The 15,510-nt window shown below is 37.1% G+C and overlaps 1 protein-coding gene across 1 annotated transcript in view; it reads right to left on the reverse strand.

Moving 5' to 3' along the window:
- Window positions 1-13,085, reverse strand: part of CAND1 (cullin-associated and neddylation-dissociated 1) — a 23,933-nt gene extending 10,848 nt beyond the window's left edge. Inside the window, exons 1-2 of the mRNA XM_010135280.1 lie at window positions 12,946-13,085; window positions 1,703-1,857 (exon numbers count right to left, since the gene is read on the reverse strand). Of these exons, the coding sequence (XP_010133582.1) occupies window positions 1,703-1,857; window positions 12,946-13,085 (295 nt within the window). The remainder of the gene's footprint in view (window positions 1-1,702; window positions 1,858-12,945) is intronic.
- Window positions 13,086-15,510: the final 2,425 nt, after the last annotated feature.

Here is a 15,510-nt window from a genome sequence, read left to right on the forward strand (position 1 = left end):
AAAAAAAAAAAGGATTTTAACAGCAGAGATCATGTTTGTGACCATGGAAAGCAACCTGATCTCAACATAAAGGAGCTTTTCCCACCCAACAAAACAAGCTTGAACAGCCAGTTTGTTTGCTAATGTAAGGTATGCTCTCCATTAGGGCTGAAGGACTAACAATATAGAAACGTACTGAGAATGAGGACTTTTTAACCGTACCACAACATACCTAAAGCAGAAATTGCACTGCTTTGGGCAAGTAATGGAAAGTGAAGCCCAAGACAAGTCTAGAGTTATAAATGGAAGGATTATAGGTAAAAATAAAGGAATAAACTAAAAGGGAAGCACAGAAGAAAATAAAAAACACCTCTAAAGAACAGCTGTATAATGAAAAAATAAAATAAAATGAATTGCACAAGAAGCTACTTAAATAATAACTACCTGAGATACTGCTGAAACATTTGAGAGAGGGAAAAAACGTATACCCAAAGTATTTTAAAATTAAAAATGTCTTTACTAAAACTTCATATTTTCCCCTTCCCCCAACTGTCTAACACCATTCAGAGCAATTATTAAAAGAGAAGTTACTCGTCATGGTTTCAGGTAGTGCTTATCTTCATTTGCATGAAGTTTTTTTTAATCACACTTCGGGAATTTTTGTGTGAAAATAATAACATTCAAACCTATATTAAATCTAGTTTCTATATACTTATGGCTTATTCTTAACTATATGACTAAACATAACAATTGGACAGTCAAATGCGTTACCACAGAAAAAAGACAACAATCTATGTTTGAGTCGAGAGCAAGAAATAACACCTAGGCTCCTTTTGCATTAGGAATATTAATTACTTTGGAAGATTTTGCTACATTTTTGTTGAGCTTTACCTCCACACCAAAATCGCCTCTTGTTTTGTGTAGGCAAATGAAATTTACTTTCGATTAGCATTCAAAGTTTACAATCTCACTACTGCTTCAATAAAAGCATGACTTCCATGTGGACTTTTGATAAAGGATGCTAAAATTGGAGACTTTCTTTTTTTAATTTAAGAAACCTCAGTCTCTAAAAACTGCATTTCAAAAGCCTTTTTAATCACTCCTCTATTCTCATTCATATCCTACAATACAATTTCTGAAAACCACCTGAATAAAAAAGGAATGCCATTAACTGATGAGCTGTTCATCATTACTCTTTCTTTTGGAGGAAAGATTGCATCCATTTAAATCTGCAGGTAAGCATTTCAGTAATTTAACTGACGATTGTTAGAAACACAAGGTACTTTCAAAACACTTACCAGAAACTGAGACAAGAAACCAGATCATTAAAGAAAAATACCCAAGTTATAATCAATGTTCAAGTATACTATCAATCAAAAAGCAAGATGAGATTTAGCTATTACTAACTGTTAGCCTAGTGTTCCACTGGGCAATTATTCATATAGGTGCTTTTACACTTAACTTTTTACAGCTAGGTTCATACACTGTTAAGTTTGTTTTTCACTTTAATGCAATTATTCAGTAAAAAAAGTTTTTAACCAGTAAAATCAGGAAACATAGTCAGAGAAGAAGAAACTAAGGATATTTGTGCCATGCATTGTTCCACTGACAGAAATTAGTTCCAATGTTAAATGAACTGAATCCTCTTCACTAAAGGACCCAGCTTTTGCATTTAATTAGTAATGAAACAAACTTTACAGTCTTGAGTACAAAAATGCCTTACCACTGGAAGCTGGGGGGAGTTCTCCAATCACAGTTTTAAGGCCAATGCTTGAAATGTCACGTAACTGTTCTTTATCTGAAAGCATGTTTGTGCAGAGGGTATCTACAATGGTCTCCACTTGATACTCCTTCACTTTACTCACCAAAGGGCCCAGGCTGTATAAACAGAAGAAAAGTATTAAATCTGCACCTTTAAAACACCTCATTTTATTTCAGTATTTTGCATTCAAGTCACAAACTTAAGGTTGTTTTCGGTAGCAATATATAGCAGAATTTGAAAATCTGCAACTAGTTGGGTTGATAACCTATCTCCATAAATCTAGTAAGAAAATACTGGTATAGTACGTGTTGTTTATCTAGTGGTGGAAATGTTTTTGGGATGACTGTTTTGTTTCATTCTCAAAACCAGAGTCCCTCTTACTTCTCACTTAATGGCATGGTTTATAACAAAAGTTATCTAGCCAGAGCCATTGGTTTATGTGCTTGACCATCAGTGCCTGCTTAGTTCACAGCTAAGTAAGCAACCTTCTTAATTACTGCATCTTTATTCTACATAACACTTGGGTTCAATCTGATATACGTTCAAACTTGTTCCATACCTTAGAGTGCCTTCCTTAACAGAATGCAAATGGTAAAACAATGACACAGCATGCCCTCCTTCACACAGACTCCAAGCACCACTAGATATGCAGCACATAATAACATTTCCTCTCTGTCCTCTGAATTGTTTTTAGTTATGCCACCTGGTTTGAGGATCATAACAACCTTGTATTCCTTTGTCAAAATAATAAAACTGCAGATGTCCTGGTAAAGTCTGGTTCATCCTAAGAAACAGAGATCCTTCATCATCTTCCTAGCCCACTCATCACCAATTTTCACCATCTCTCCATTGTTAATGTTCAGTTCCAAAGGGGAAGTTATGCATGAACAGAGCCTTTTGTTTTCTCCATTTCCTTCCATTCACCTGTGAAAAACCTCCATAAAACTCCAAGAACTTACTCCTTTTCCTACTACTTAGTTTCTAAAACACCTGCCTTCAAAGCATCTCAGAAATGGGAAATTAATTTTGAAAGACTTTAAATTAACAAATTTTTAATCTAATTAAACTCCCTCAAATATACTACATTAACAACGAACAAATCAAATTCTGAAAAAAGAGTGTTACAAGCTGTGCTATAGGCATTCCATCAAAAACCAGTTCAGTTAACTTACACATACAGTAACTACTCTGAAAGACATCACTCCCTTCTTTTGTAAGCTTCTGTTCTCTGTATGGTAATTTTGCCAGCTATTCTCTTCAATTTTCTGTGGTGACATCCTTAATATTACTATCCAATCAAGAAAGCATGCTTACTAATGAGAGATCAAACTAGAGGTGAGATGTGACATGAAGCTGAAGTTCTACCAAGCATTGCGCTGATCCTGACAGAAGCCAGGGCAGGAGGACAAGGAGCTGTGTGCAACAGTCACACAGGAGAAAACAACGACTTGAGGCAAGAATGGAGATTGCGGAAGCAAGGACCATCTACAGAAAATGTGGGTATCGTGAACCGGAAGTGTAGCCCACCAGCAGAACTAACAGAAACAAAGACGTATCTCAAGAAAACTATTTATTTTTTCGTGTGCATCAAAGGGATAATGAACAGCATTCTGACTTGATCTTGTGCACAGACCATCCCCTAGTTGTCCTGCAGCTGCTCCAGATGTCCCACCACAGAAATCCTACAGGCTAATTCTCAAGAGCACCTCAATATTTTTCCTCCTATGAAACACGCTTCAAGTTACACACATTACCATCAAATTCAACTTCAGCCACAATAAGAAAGCACCGAAGATTTTCAAGAGATTTTACCTGTGTGTTCTTAGTGTGAACTTCGATGACTAGTAAAGTGCAACAATTTTAAGTGAGCCCTTTGTATCAAAACAATCTGGTTAAGACTTTGTGGAGTGGAAAGACATGCACAAAGTTGTTATTTTTTAGGAAGCCATTTTTCAAAAGCTTAAGTTTTGTTGCTGTTTTTGTGAAAGTCAGGGCTCAACTTGCAGTACAGAAGTTAAAAGGGAGCCCGCACAAAGGTTCCATCAGATTTGTGCTGTGAGGCTAGAAAGCCTCAAAGTGGTTTCAAGAAGAGCTGAGGCCAGGTCTCCTTCTGCAACTGACAGAGTCAAGTATCATGGATTAGAAACCATGGATGTTTCTGTGGCTTCCAAGGGAGGATCCAAATTTTCTGTCTGCCTTTCAACACAATGTACACACACAAACTCTCCCTAAATCAGAACAATAAAACTGAAATATGTGGAAATCAATGTATGTACAAATGCAGAAAAAGGAGCATCTTAAAGCCATTCACAAACTGATTAGGACAACATTAGAATGCAATGCCTACATACAAACTTCAGTTTTTTCCACACTGAACTTTAATCCTGTATACATCTGCTTTTCATTAAAGTCAACTCTAGCAAAGCTAACTGAGATTAAAATGATGTCTACAGGGTTAATAAACACAAATTTTGGAGAGTTTAAGTCAAACTGAAACCCTAAATGGAAAATGAACAAACTAACTTGTTATCAAAAAAAGACTAAGATCAAGAAAGCAAAGTTTAAGTTTTCAAATATATGCCACTATTCACTTACAAGCGTGTCAGACTTTTGAGACTGCAATGATTTAGACCATATGGCCACGACCTTATTGAAACATCAGAAGTATGCAGGAGTTTTATAGGCAGATGATAAAATTACTTTTTAATTAGATTAACATAATTAACAATAAAACAACTTTCAACTAGAAGTATTTGTCTAGTCTAACTCCTTGTCAAGTGCAAAGTGAATATGTTGTCCAAAGATGCACTGTTTTCCCATGCTTAGGAAAAAAAAAAGTAATATTTGGGAAGTTGTAATAGATTAATTTGCATTTATATTTTCATTGATTTGAAACAAGTAGCAATTATCAAACTTTTTAAAGTTGAACCACAAGTTAGTTTGATACATAAAGGTAAATATTTTTCCCCTTCCCAAAACTAGCCTTTCAAAGCACTTCACAAAACAAAAACCAAGCTCAAAACACTCGGAAAAAGAGAATTTTCCATTTCATACATTTGATTGTACAAAGTAACGATGCAGTTGTCAGGTCATGGTACAGAGCTAAGCCCTGATTAACAAATATCAGTATGCAGTTCTAATAAAATTAATAAATTCAATACATCATATTCTAATAGTACCAGATTACCAGAAAGAAACTATCTGTAAGCAAAGTACTTCCTTTCAGACCTTAGTGATTACAACTGGCGGAAAAAAATTGGGTTTATTTCATAATAAACTTTTTGAAAATTATTCTGAATTAAGGTCAAGTTTCACATTAAAAAAAAAAGCACAGGCATTAAGTCAACTGCACAAAACTAGAGTGGGGGGATCATTTATAGGCAAGCACAAATTCTGTCCAAGCTAGAAAGATACTAAGCTGTCATTGAAGTTATGCCACTCAGGCAAAAGCTTACTTTACACTCAGTACTTAAATCATCTAATTCCCACATCATTGTATTACAGAAACCCACAAGTGTTTCAAGACAGAAAAAACACTCTTGAGTCTTTATAGTCTAAAAGAGAGTTACTCTCTGAATTTATATGTATCCAGACAGGCACACAACATACAAGACTGCAAGAAAAAGGGGTTTTCTCATTTTACTGGAAATGGCTTTAGACTTTAATTCTCCAAGAACACAGCTGGACCCTGGGTTCACTACGAGCTAATAAAACTGTCAGCCAGGCAGCTGTGAGGGAACACAGTCACAGATCACTATTCGAAAGGAAAGGCTCAAGGCTATGGCATGCAGCATACAGGCACTGAAGTTAGTTTAGGAGCTTAGTACTGTATTTGCCAAGAACGACAGCAAGACAACCCCATATGTTTACTACTTCACTGGAAAAAAAAGATAAACTCCTGCATTGCTTTACCAGTGGAGGACTGAGAATGCGTAGCTTAATTCCAAAGTGCCATTAACAAGGAATTGTTATCTTGTATTAATTTTACCTGTTGACCTATAAATGCTTTGTATTATCTCATCATTTTTTAATGGGACTTGGCACCTTGGACCATACTGAGTAACTTCTGAATGTATAGTCAAATTTGACAAAGAATTTTGAACAAATTTTAGCAATCCCCACTTCTGATCAGAGCAATTGTCCTTTCAAGTGTGCTTGTGGAATGAAAAAAAAAAAAAAAAAAGAGGTACAGTCTGGTAAAATACAGTTTAGAAGCACCTATACGGGAAATCCAAACCCTTTCAAGTGTGCTTGTGGAAGGAAAAAAAAAAAAAAAAAAGAGGTACAGTCTGGTCAAATACAGTTTAGAAGCACCTATACGGTAAATCCAAACCCACATCTTCCAAGTTCCTCTGAAACTCAGTCTTCTCTTCAGTCTCAGAGCATCAAGTTTTCAACTACTCCTGCTACAGAGGCTCCCGAGTTCCCCACACCTTTCACACTTCCTGCCTCAGAAGACCTCTCAGTCACCCCATAGTCACCCTCTCCACCATATAGCTCACACCATAGGACAACTGTAGACCCTCAGAAATCATTGTTCCACCTGATCTGGTCACCCATTTTCTGCACTTCGGGCAGGAAGTCAGTATTCCAACAGCCCAAACTAGACCGCTACACACAGCAGTTGGCGGGAGTTAGGCTGGAGGACTAGGCTCAGATTCGAAGACTGCAAGCCGGTAATTCCAGCTGAACTCAAAAGGCTGGTATCTGTGGCCTTCACTCTTAGACAGCTAGCAGACATGGCTCTATACAGCAGGACAAAACCAAAATGTGTCTTCCATCCCACAACCTCCTATATGTACCCCACTGCTGCTACTTTTCCTTCCCAGCTCCAAGAATTCACAGTGCAAGAGTTAATTATCATAAAAAATGCCCAACACAAAAGGCAGCAAGCAAGAAGCGCAGCGAGGAGGAGGACATGGACAAAGGAGACTTACCTATTATATAAAGAAAGCCCTTCCATTCAAGCACTAAGTGTGACTTACAATACAGCAGCAACCAGAGAAATGTTCAAAGTTTCGACATTAGTGGTGTGTCACCATGTTAAGAAAACTTCAGAGTTTCTCTTTCAATGGCCATGCTCATGACACCTTAGCCCCACGAACTCAGAACAGTGTTTCAACTCAAGGCACAGCACTTACATTAACACTCAGGAATACGCAGTTCCCAAGACAATCACACCTACCGCTTTCCATGCCTTCCTTCACAAACAATAACCTGGTTTTCTTCTCTCCTTACCCACCATCACCCTACTTGGGTGGTAAAGCCTGATGAAAATATGGCAATTTGGGAAGTAAAAAAAAAAAAGCAGCAAAGGTAAAACATGTTTACCAAAACCATGCACTGAAATACCACATACAACTAACTCAGTTTTGTTAATGCACAAAACATCTGAAATTGATGCGTTATGATCATCATCTCAATGCCAAATTCAGGAAGATTGCAATTTACTCATTTGGAAGAGTATTTGATCGAGATACAAAGATACCTTAAAAAAAATTACACAAAAACAATGTTAGTGCAACATTTCTAGGAGATACAGCATACAGATAATATCAAGAGAACTGTTCATTGAGATACCGACTGGTGAGACTGATCTGATGAAAGGCTTAAAAAGCCTATGAAGTGTGCAGAAATTAAGACATAATGAAATGATTTCTCACTTGCTTCAGCAAGTGCACCTACTGCTGCAGAAATGAACAGCTCTGACAAAGCACCTTTGTTAAAAGCAGCCAAACCTCAGGCCCTAACCTTTACTTTAGTAAAAGGGCACTGTACTGTACTTTTTAGATTCCATCGAACCATCTCCACAGCTACTAAAACCAAGAGAGAGCAGGGGTTTAGAGGACCATATTCATAATCTAATCTGGTAATTTTACTGCTTCAATCATGTTCAATAATATTGCAAGCTTATTAAAATAACCGATGGACACTGACACTGGTAAAGACCTTTTTCCTCCAACAGATAAATTCGTACACAAGCATTTGCCAGAACACAGATTACTCCAAGAATTATCTCCCAGACTCAAATATATCAACCCATCCCAGACTGCATTGCTAAAAGTTCAAACATTTTCTCCAGTTGCTCAAAAAGCTCACATCTTTCTCCACCGCAGAATTTCTGAGTGCAGAATCTCTAGAAACCATTTCACATCTGTAACACTGCATGTAAAACATGCTCTTACAGAAGTACTGTAAACAGAAGCACTAGGAAGCAGGAACAAGCACTTGTACAACTATAGAAGCATATTCATATAAAATTAACAGTATCCTTCCAAAAACACAGCGAGCCTTCAGAGAAGCAATGCAGAAAGTTTGCTTTTGATCAGTGGCAATCAAGTTTGTTACTTAGTTGGTGAGATTCCAGATGTCAGTGTCATCCTTCCTCTCACTTCCAGAAAGGTCATGTCTTCTGCTTTTTGCAGTCTGCAATGACTTGTGCAGCTTTATGAAAATACATCTTCCCCATTCCAGAGATCTGCAGTTGACGACATCCTTTCATACATTGACTTTGACAGACCAGAAGCAGATCTCCACCAAAAAACAGTTGTTCTGTAAGTGGAAACATATCTGAAAGGATTTTTTTAAACCTGAACTATTAAACAACTAGTAAATTCTTCTGATTTAAATTTGTTGATTTTTCAAGTGTAACCTTTGAATGACTAAAATAATCACAGCAAAGGCTGGTCAAATAGATCCATTTCTATTAAGTATAAGAAACACTTTTTTGCTGATGTTTTAAAGATGACCAAACCACGGAAATGACAAAGTCTTCACACAAACACTTGAAATTACACTTCCTAGTAAGTCTTAAAGCAGATTTTACGTCAATTAGAGTCTTCAGTCTTATTTATTCAGCCTATTAGTTCAATAAAGCTGTCATTCCAATTGTAAGTAAATTTTTAAAACACTGCCTCAAGCTTTTCTGGCCTTTAAAATCAGAAGATATCATTTATAGTCCTTATTATTAGTCCCAGATTACAAACTAAGTTATCAGAAGTTGAAAATAACTATAACCTTCTCTTACAAAATGAGTTCTGAATACAAAGCTTTTGTACTGAAGCATGTGTTTTACACATTTGAAGGCAGTTTCAGGTATTGTTTTATGTGCTCTTTGATCTTTTTCCTTTCAGTAGCCACCCAATTTGTAACCAGTTTCTCTTAAAGTCATTCAGCTCTTTCAGCTGCCTATGGAAATAAACAGCAACAAATTTTAAAATCAAGGTGTACATCGTGTAGATCCTTATTAGAAAGAGTGACACCAACTCATAATCAGTTATGGTCTCAAACAGGCATATTTTAATGGCTATTAAATAAGAACATTTACTTACAGTGAAGAGTTAAAATTCACAAATGGAAAAAAGCTTCAAATCACCAGTACAGCATGATGTGTAGCAGTGTATTACCACAGCATCCAAAATGCTCTGAAGCTGCTAAACCGGATCAGGCACACGGCAGCCGACATGTGCATCATCCTGTTCACTCTAATGACTCACACTCACAGCATCAAGCAGGGTTCCCTATATGAACTACTGCCCAAAGAAACCACACTCATAAATGCGGAGGAATTACAGTATCACAAGGGAGGAATCACTGAAAGTACTTACTTTGATCCCACTTTTTTTCCCCACATATATATATACACACACACACACACACACACACACACACATTTGTTTGGGTTTTTACAGGTTTTAGAAACATTTCACAGTGTGAAACAATGAAGTTGTTTGTATACATTTACACATCAGAATATCACACCATACATATCTGCTCAAAATGTGGAGCACTTCATGCTTAAACTGCAACACTAAACATATGAAACAATTAAAATGTAATTTGGGCCAACAGAACATTATGAACATCACCAGCAATGAAGAGTAAACAGTCCATCCAACACAATAGCTATGCTTAGACAAACCATACTGGCTTGTCTAATCCAGATTCACACGATCTTGAATAGAGCCATAGGCAGCATAACTACTACTGCCATGAGGTGCACAGGATACCATGCTGGACTACTCTAACAGGCTTAAAACTCAGAATATGTTGTAAGAATGTCCAATAGCATTTTTTACACAGGCTGACTGTAAAGCAGCCTATGACTATCAGACGAAGCAAAAAACAACTCCTCCAGAAAAAATGTAGGCAACAAGAATACATTTAAAATTTTACATGCGCTTAAGAAAAAAAAGGTGAACAACCTGCAATTACTGACCTAGTTTGCATCTACTGCCTGCAATACCACAAGCTTGACAAATACACTCCTTTCCCTTCTGTAGGGTCAAAGCTTAAAGCACGTTGACTTTAAGAGTACTAAGGCAGCTCCCTAATTTTCATTGTTATTAAGAAATGAACTGCACAATCATCTTGTAAGGTAACTCCCCAAATATCCATGAGCTCTCAACCTGACTTCTGCTAACCAAAGAACAACTTGTTTTAGCCTGTCCAGAACCAATGTAGTAAAGTGAAAGGATCAACAACAAAAATGCTAGTGTGCTCTGAAGAGATATAAGAAATGAGTTCATCAGCATTTTAACCAATAGAGCCATTCCTACCCAAATGTGAAAGCAAGCAGCAGATAACACAAAACCAGGAACACTGCTTACTTGTTGCTACGATTGCCTAAAAATAAATGCTCTTTTAAGGCTGCTCCGAGTAGTTTTAAATCTGCTCTGTTCAGACCTCAAGAATCAAACAGTGAAAGAGTGATCCTCTTTCAAGAGGTTCTTCCCCGCTCAAGAAGCGATCACGTCTTCACCATTCATCAGTGTTTCCACTGATCTACACGTAGAGGAAGCTCCCCTAACAAATTGCAAATTTTTCCTCCCTTCAAGGATAAAATGTGTCTCGATTACAGATTCAAAGGTACATAAGATTGTCTTAAATCCTTTTTCTATGAGAGAGGGAATCTAGACTTAAATGGGTCATCGAGTATCAGTGTGATGAAAGTTCCTCCTGATACATCTCTAAAGTTCACCAGAGCATTTAAATTAACAGAGATCTAAACACAGTTTATGCTTTCCTCAACTGAAAATGCCAAATTCGCAAGCAAAGAACAACACTACAAAATATTTTAAAAACACAGTCAAGAAAATCTCTCTCCCATCCTTCGCCCTCACTACTGTTTCTACCAATGCTCATCCGACTGCAGGAGAGTGCTAATCCAGAAGAAAACCCAAGTCCCCAAACCAATCTACAACAAAATCGGGTAAGCAACAGTGCAAGAAAAGGGACAAGGAAGGTGAAAACAGCAGAGGAGCAGCAGCTTTAGCTTCAACTGACTTAAAACTGTCATGGAACAACACTGTGAGTATAAGCTGCCTTAAGAAGGGAAGACCCTTTTAGGGTGGGTTTTTTTGGTCCTCAAATTATATCTGCAAGTGATTGGGATGCCAAAATATCTCGATATGTTCAAGAATGTGCACATTCTAGGTGAATGTTCACAGTTTACCTAAAAACTTTTCCATCAGGTTTCTTGTCCCATTACAGTAAACTGAACATTGCTCTTTAACATTATTTGGATTTCTCAAAAAGACTCCAAACATTAAATAGATCCTGTACTTTTAATTACATCCAAGGATTTTAATAGTATGTCAGAGTAAACTTTAAAAATAGAAGAATGGTTAATAATAAATGCACGCATGCACATGTGCCTATACACAGGCAGCCATCTATTTTTTCTTTCTCTTCCCTTTGCAATCTTTAATGTTTTAATAAATATTACTTGTACTTTAGGTCCCAAATTCTAGCATTACCATTAAAGATTGTGAGATATATATGAGGTACGTTAAAGATGAGTACTGCATGTACGTGTGGCAATGTTATTTTTCCACAAAATGCTATTTCACACAAAGACAATTCTAAGCCTGAGCCAAGTTTCATAATAGTCTATTCTTCCGACTGAGTACAAGCAGTCTGTTTCAAAGCCGTAGAACTTAAGCTGTACCGCAAGGAGCTTTGACATTGCAGAATTTTGAATTACAAAGAAACATGGCATTTTGTGTTGTTTAAAAAAGTAGAGGGTGGGGAGAGACACATTTTAGCAACACTGCAACCCTGGTGAGAGTAGTGCAAAAGTAGTGACAATTACATGACTATACTGCTAACACTAAACTTTGGCTTGAAACTTGCTATTCCTACACTAGTTTCTCTGTGCAAGGTTTTGGTCATAATCACTTACAATATTGCAGAAGTTGAAGAAAGCGCTACTTCTAAGTACATAAGCGGTTGTACACACGGGCTCTAATTTTCTGCTTTGCTAGTCTCATAAGGCAAACCGTAAAGAATAACCAGTTGAAACAAACTAACTCAGCTAGTCACAATGCAAAACTTCTCTTCAAAGCTGTCTGAAGCTCTTGCATAGCAAGTTTACTTCAATGCATGCCTCACGGAATATAAGCAGCACAGACGAAAAATATTAAAAAAAAAAACCAAACCCTCAGCTAACGAACAAGAAACGTTCTCAGGAACACTAGAAGCTTTAACAGAGAAGCCCTCCTTAAAGGGCACAAAAAGCCAGAAGGGTCAAGAACAAAAAGTCACAATAAATACAACTCTGCTTCAAAGGGTGCTCTGAAAAAGCCACACCATGTGAAGTTAAATAAAGTGAGAAAGAGATGGTACTGAAGCAACAGAAGTCTCTGAAATGCAAGGAACCTGCCCCATAAAACATTTACAGTTCCTGTAAAACATGTAAAACCATTAACGCAGTATTCTCAATGCTAGCGAAGAGGTAAGTTCCATATGGGATGACCAAGACCATATATTTACCTTTTTATGTTTTTATCTGCTTGAAAACTACTCCAATACTACAATTCTTCCAATGCATCACCTACCTTCTCACAGTCAAATATCAATGTCACAATTACCAACGCATTATAACCATTTAAAATCTATTTAGCAGTCAATAATTATCACCAAAGAATGAGCATGTCATTCATACACTTTCAGCAAGGACTACATGTGTAGTGTGTTACCTGAAACCCCAAATCTTAACCCACATCAACAAAAGGGAGTTCTGTAAGAAACTACAATTAACGTAGATAGTCTACAAGTACAAGGGTTCCTTTGTGGACATCAATGTCACAATTACTTTGTGTAGAAGTGGTCCTTTAAGTTTTTCAAAAGCTTTCAAAAGTTCTCCAAATGACTGTTGTTCAGTCATTAAACAATTCTATACATCAAAGAAAAATAGTACTTACCATTTGACAGCTAAGTTTTGCACCTCACCATTTTTATCTTCCAGTAATTTCAAGATCATTTTCACCACCTTTCTTTCACTATCATCATCCAGCTTGATAGAATCTTTCTGTAGTTCTGTCATCAAGTCATTAGTAGCCATAAACCTGACAAAAGAAAGTCAGATAATTATTGCCAAAAGATTACAGGTTATTCACAGCGCTCAGGATTCAAGATTCTCAGTTTTCACCATTTGTAAGCAACTAAAACACATTTAACACTGGATTACTGTTACCTGCTTTGTGATGCAAGTAGCATTTATTTTAGTCATAGAATAACAAGGAAAAAAGTTGTATTTTAAAATTACAGTAACTTTTAGTTAGGTCATCAACTTTCCCTGGTAAGAACAGCCACATATTTTACTTCCACTGTATACACTGTATTCCAAATGATGTCCACAAAGCAAACTGACACTGCCCCAGATTTGAAGTAGTCCTTTCGTTAGCTATGCTGATGATGTAAAACCAGGTTTTCAAAATCTTGTTTCAAAGAAAAATTTAATTCCTGCTCTAAGTTTGTTTTAAAACAACTTTTAAGCAAAAAGAAAAATTCAGTGTTTTTCAAATATCCTCCCATAAAATTTGCAAAAGACAAACATTAATGGAGAGATAGAAGTGAAGCTACATTTTAGGTGTTCTTCCTTCTCTTGCCCTGTACAAACTAGCTTCTTTATAGTCCAGACAATGTCCAATCGCGGTTAATAAAGACCAAGAGAGATCAACAAATAAAATCATCAACTAATTGACTATTCAATAGTACTGTCATATCCACCAATAAAAGAACATACTGAGAAATTACTTTCAAAAAATACTGGGTTTATGCCTTTTGTTTCTTTTCCTTCTGAAGTCTGTTTTCCAATCTGTTGTTCTTTCGTATGCACCCTCTCTTCTCAGAAGAAGTGATACAGATGTATTACTCAACTACAAATCCCACAGGCTTCAGTACCCATCCCAAGTCCCATTCAAAGCCCCAGATAGAAATGGTTTTTAAATAACAGTTAAGGTTGACATTTGGACTTCAGGCACATCAGCCTTAAACAGACATCCCTGGAGCTCAGGTCACACTTGGAAGGTTATCTCTACAGCCTGACAGGCTAGATACTCTGCATAATCTTAGTATGCATCATAAGCGCCAAATGCCTACCCTCACATAACGAACCTCAACTTGTCCTGTCTTTATTTAATACAGTAATTCCAGCCTAATAGTCTCAAGGTGTTTCTAAGATAAGACCTCACTCATTTTTCTTTCAATCCTACAGCCCCACTGAAGCAAGCCCGTAATCTGACAGGAACCAGATGTGCACATAAACAGATGATGAATGCAAATGGCATCAGCTTTTAAGCACAGCAAGGAAAAAAGCTACCTGGTAAGTAAAGGAAATGGACAGATAGGATGGGAATAAGGATATACACAAAGTCACGTATATGCTAGAACATTAATAAAACGATGTCCATGTTACTGCTATATTTACCTCCTTTTCTTAAACCTTCTTAATAGCTTCCCATCACTTCCTTGGTCAATAGCTCCCATTTCCTAGCCTTATGAGTTCACGCGTGCTCATCACCTACTTGTGACAAGTTCCTAAACTAAGCAGAGCTTGCCTGTCCTCAGTGCATCAGCAGCTTCTGCACTCAACTACAACTAAGGAATCCTTCTGGCAGATTCCTCCACAACAACAAAAATGACAACCCAAACCCCACAATGGTGTGGGGAGGCCTGGTGACTTTGGTTTTGAAGTAGCTGATATTTAGAAACATGGCTTTGAGTAGTTTAGATGTGGCCTTTAGTCACAACTGCTTCCTCCTCAAGCACGTCAAACTTTACCTGGTGCAGAGCAGCAGCATGTCAGCAGGTCCTCAGACGCTGTACTCCGCTATTCTCCTCCTCCAGTGAGGACACTACATCTTCCACAGCCACACAGTAAACTACCACCTTATTACCGCCCATTTTAGAATGTAAGTCCTAGTTTCCAGATAATAAATGCCAAAATCATTTGCACTGGACAGTTGGCTTATCCAAAAACAGAGGATTAAATTTTACACTGAAGTGGTGACTTGAACTGTGGTCTATTCTCAACTCCCTGACATCAACTCCACTGTCCCCCTTCAAATATACGTGATCTAAGAATAAATGCATTTAAAATTATGAGTACTAAATACTATTTTATCCTTTACGCAAATACGAACACATGTAAAGTTTCACAAAATGTGCTATTGCATAACAACCAGTTTGTAAAGGTCTATCACCACTCATTTTTATGGTTTGTAAAGTCAGATTTTAATCTATGCTAAGGAAAAAAAAAATTTAATATTCGAGAACTGCAAAGTTGTTCTAGAATGGGTAATTTATAAAGTGTGCTCTCCTAAAGCAACTACAAAACAAGTTTTAACTACCCGCAGCTGGGAAAAAAAGTGCTTTTTACAACTGCATTTGACAAGTATGACCTCTCCCTTTTATGCAGAATGTTTTAAATTCTTCAAAATCAGTATTCAGTTGTAAATCCATTAGAATTTTTTTAAGTCATCCTC

Source organism: Buceros rhinoceros, unplaced genomic scaffold (genome assembly GCF_000710305.1).
Source record: "Buceros rhinoceros silvestris isolate BGI_N320 unplaced genomic scaffold, ASM71030v1 scaffold35564, whole genome shotgun sequence".
Classification (NCBI taxonomy): domain Eukaryota; kingdom Metazoa; phylum Chordata; class Aves; order Bucerotiformes; family Bucerotidae; genus Buceros; species Buceros rhinoceros.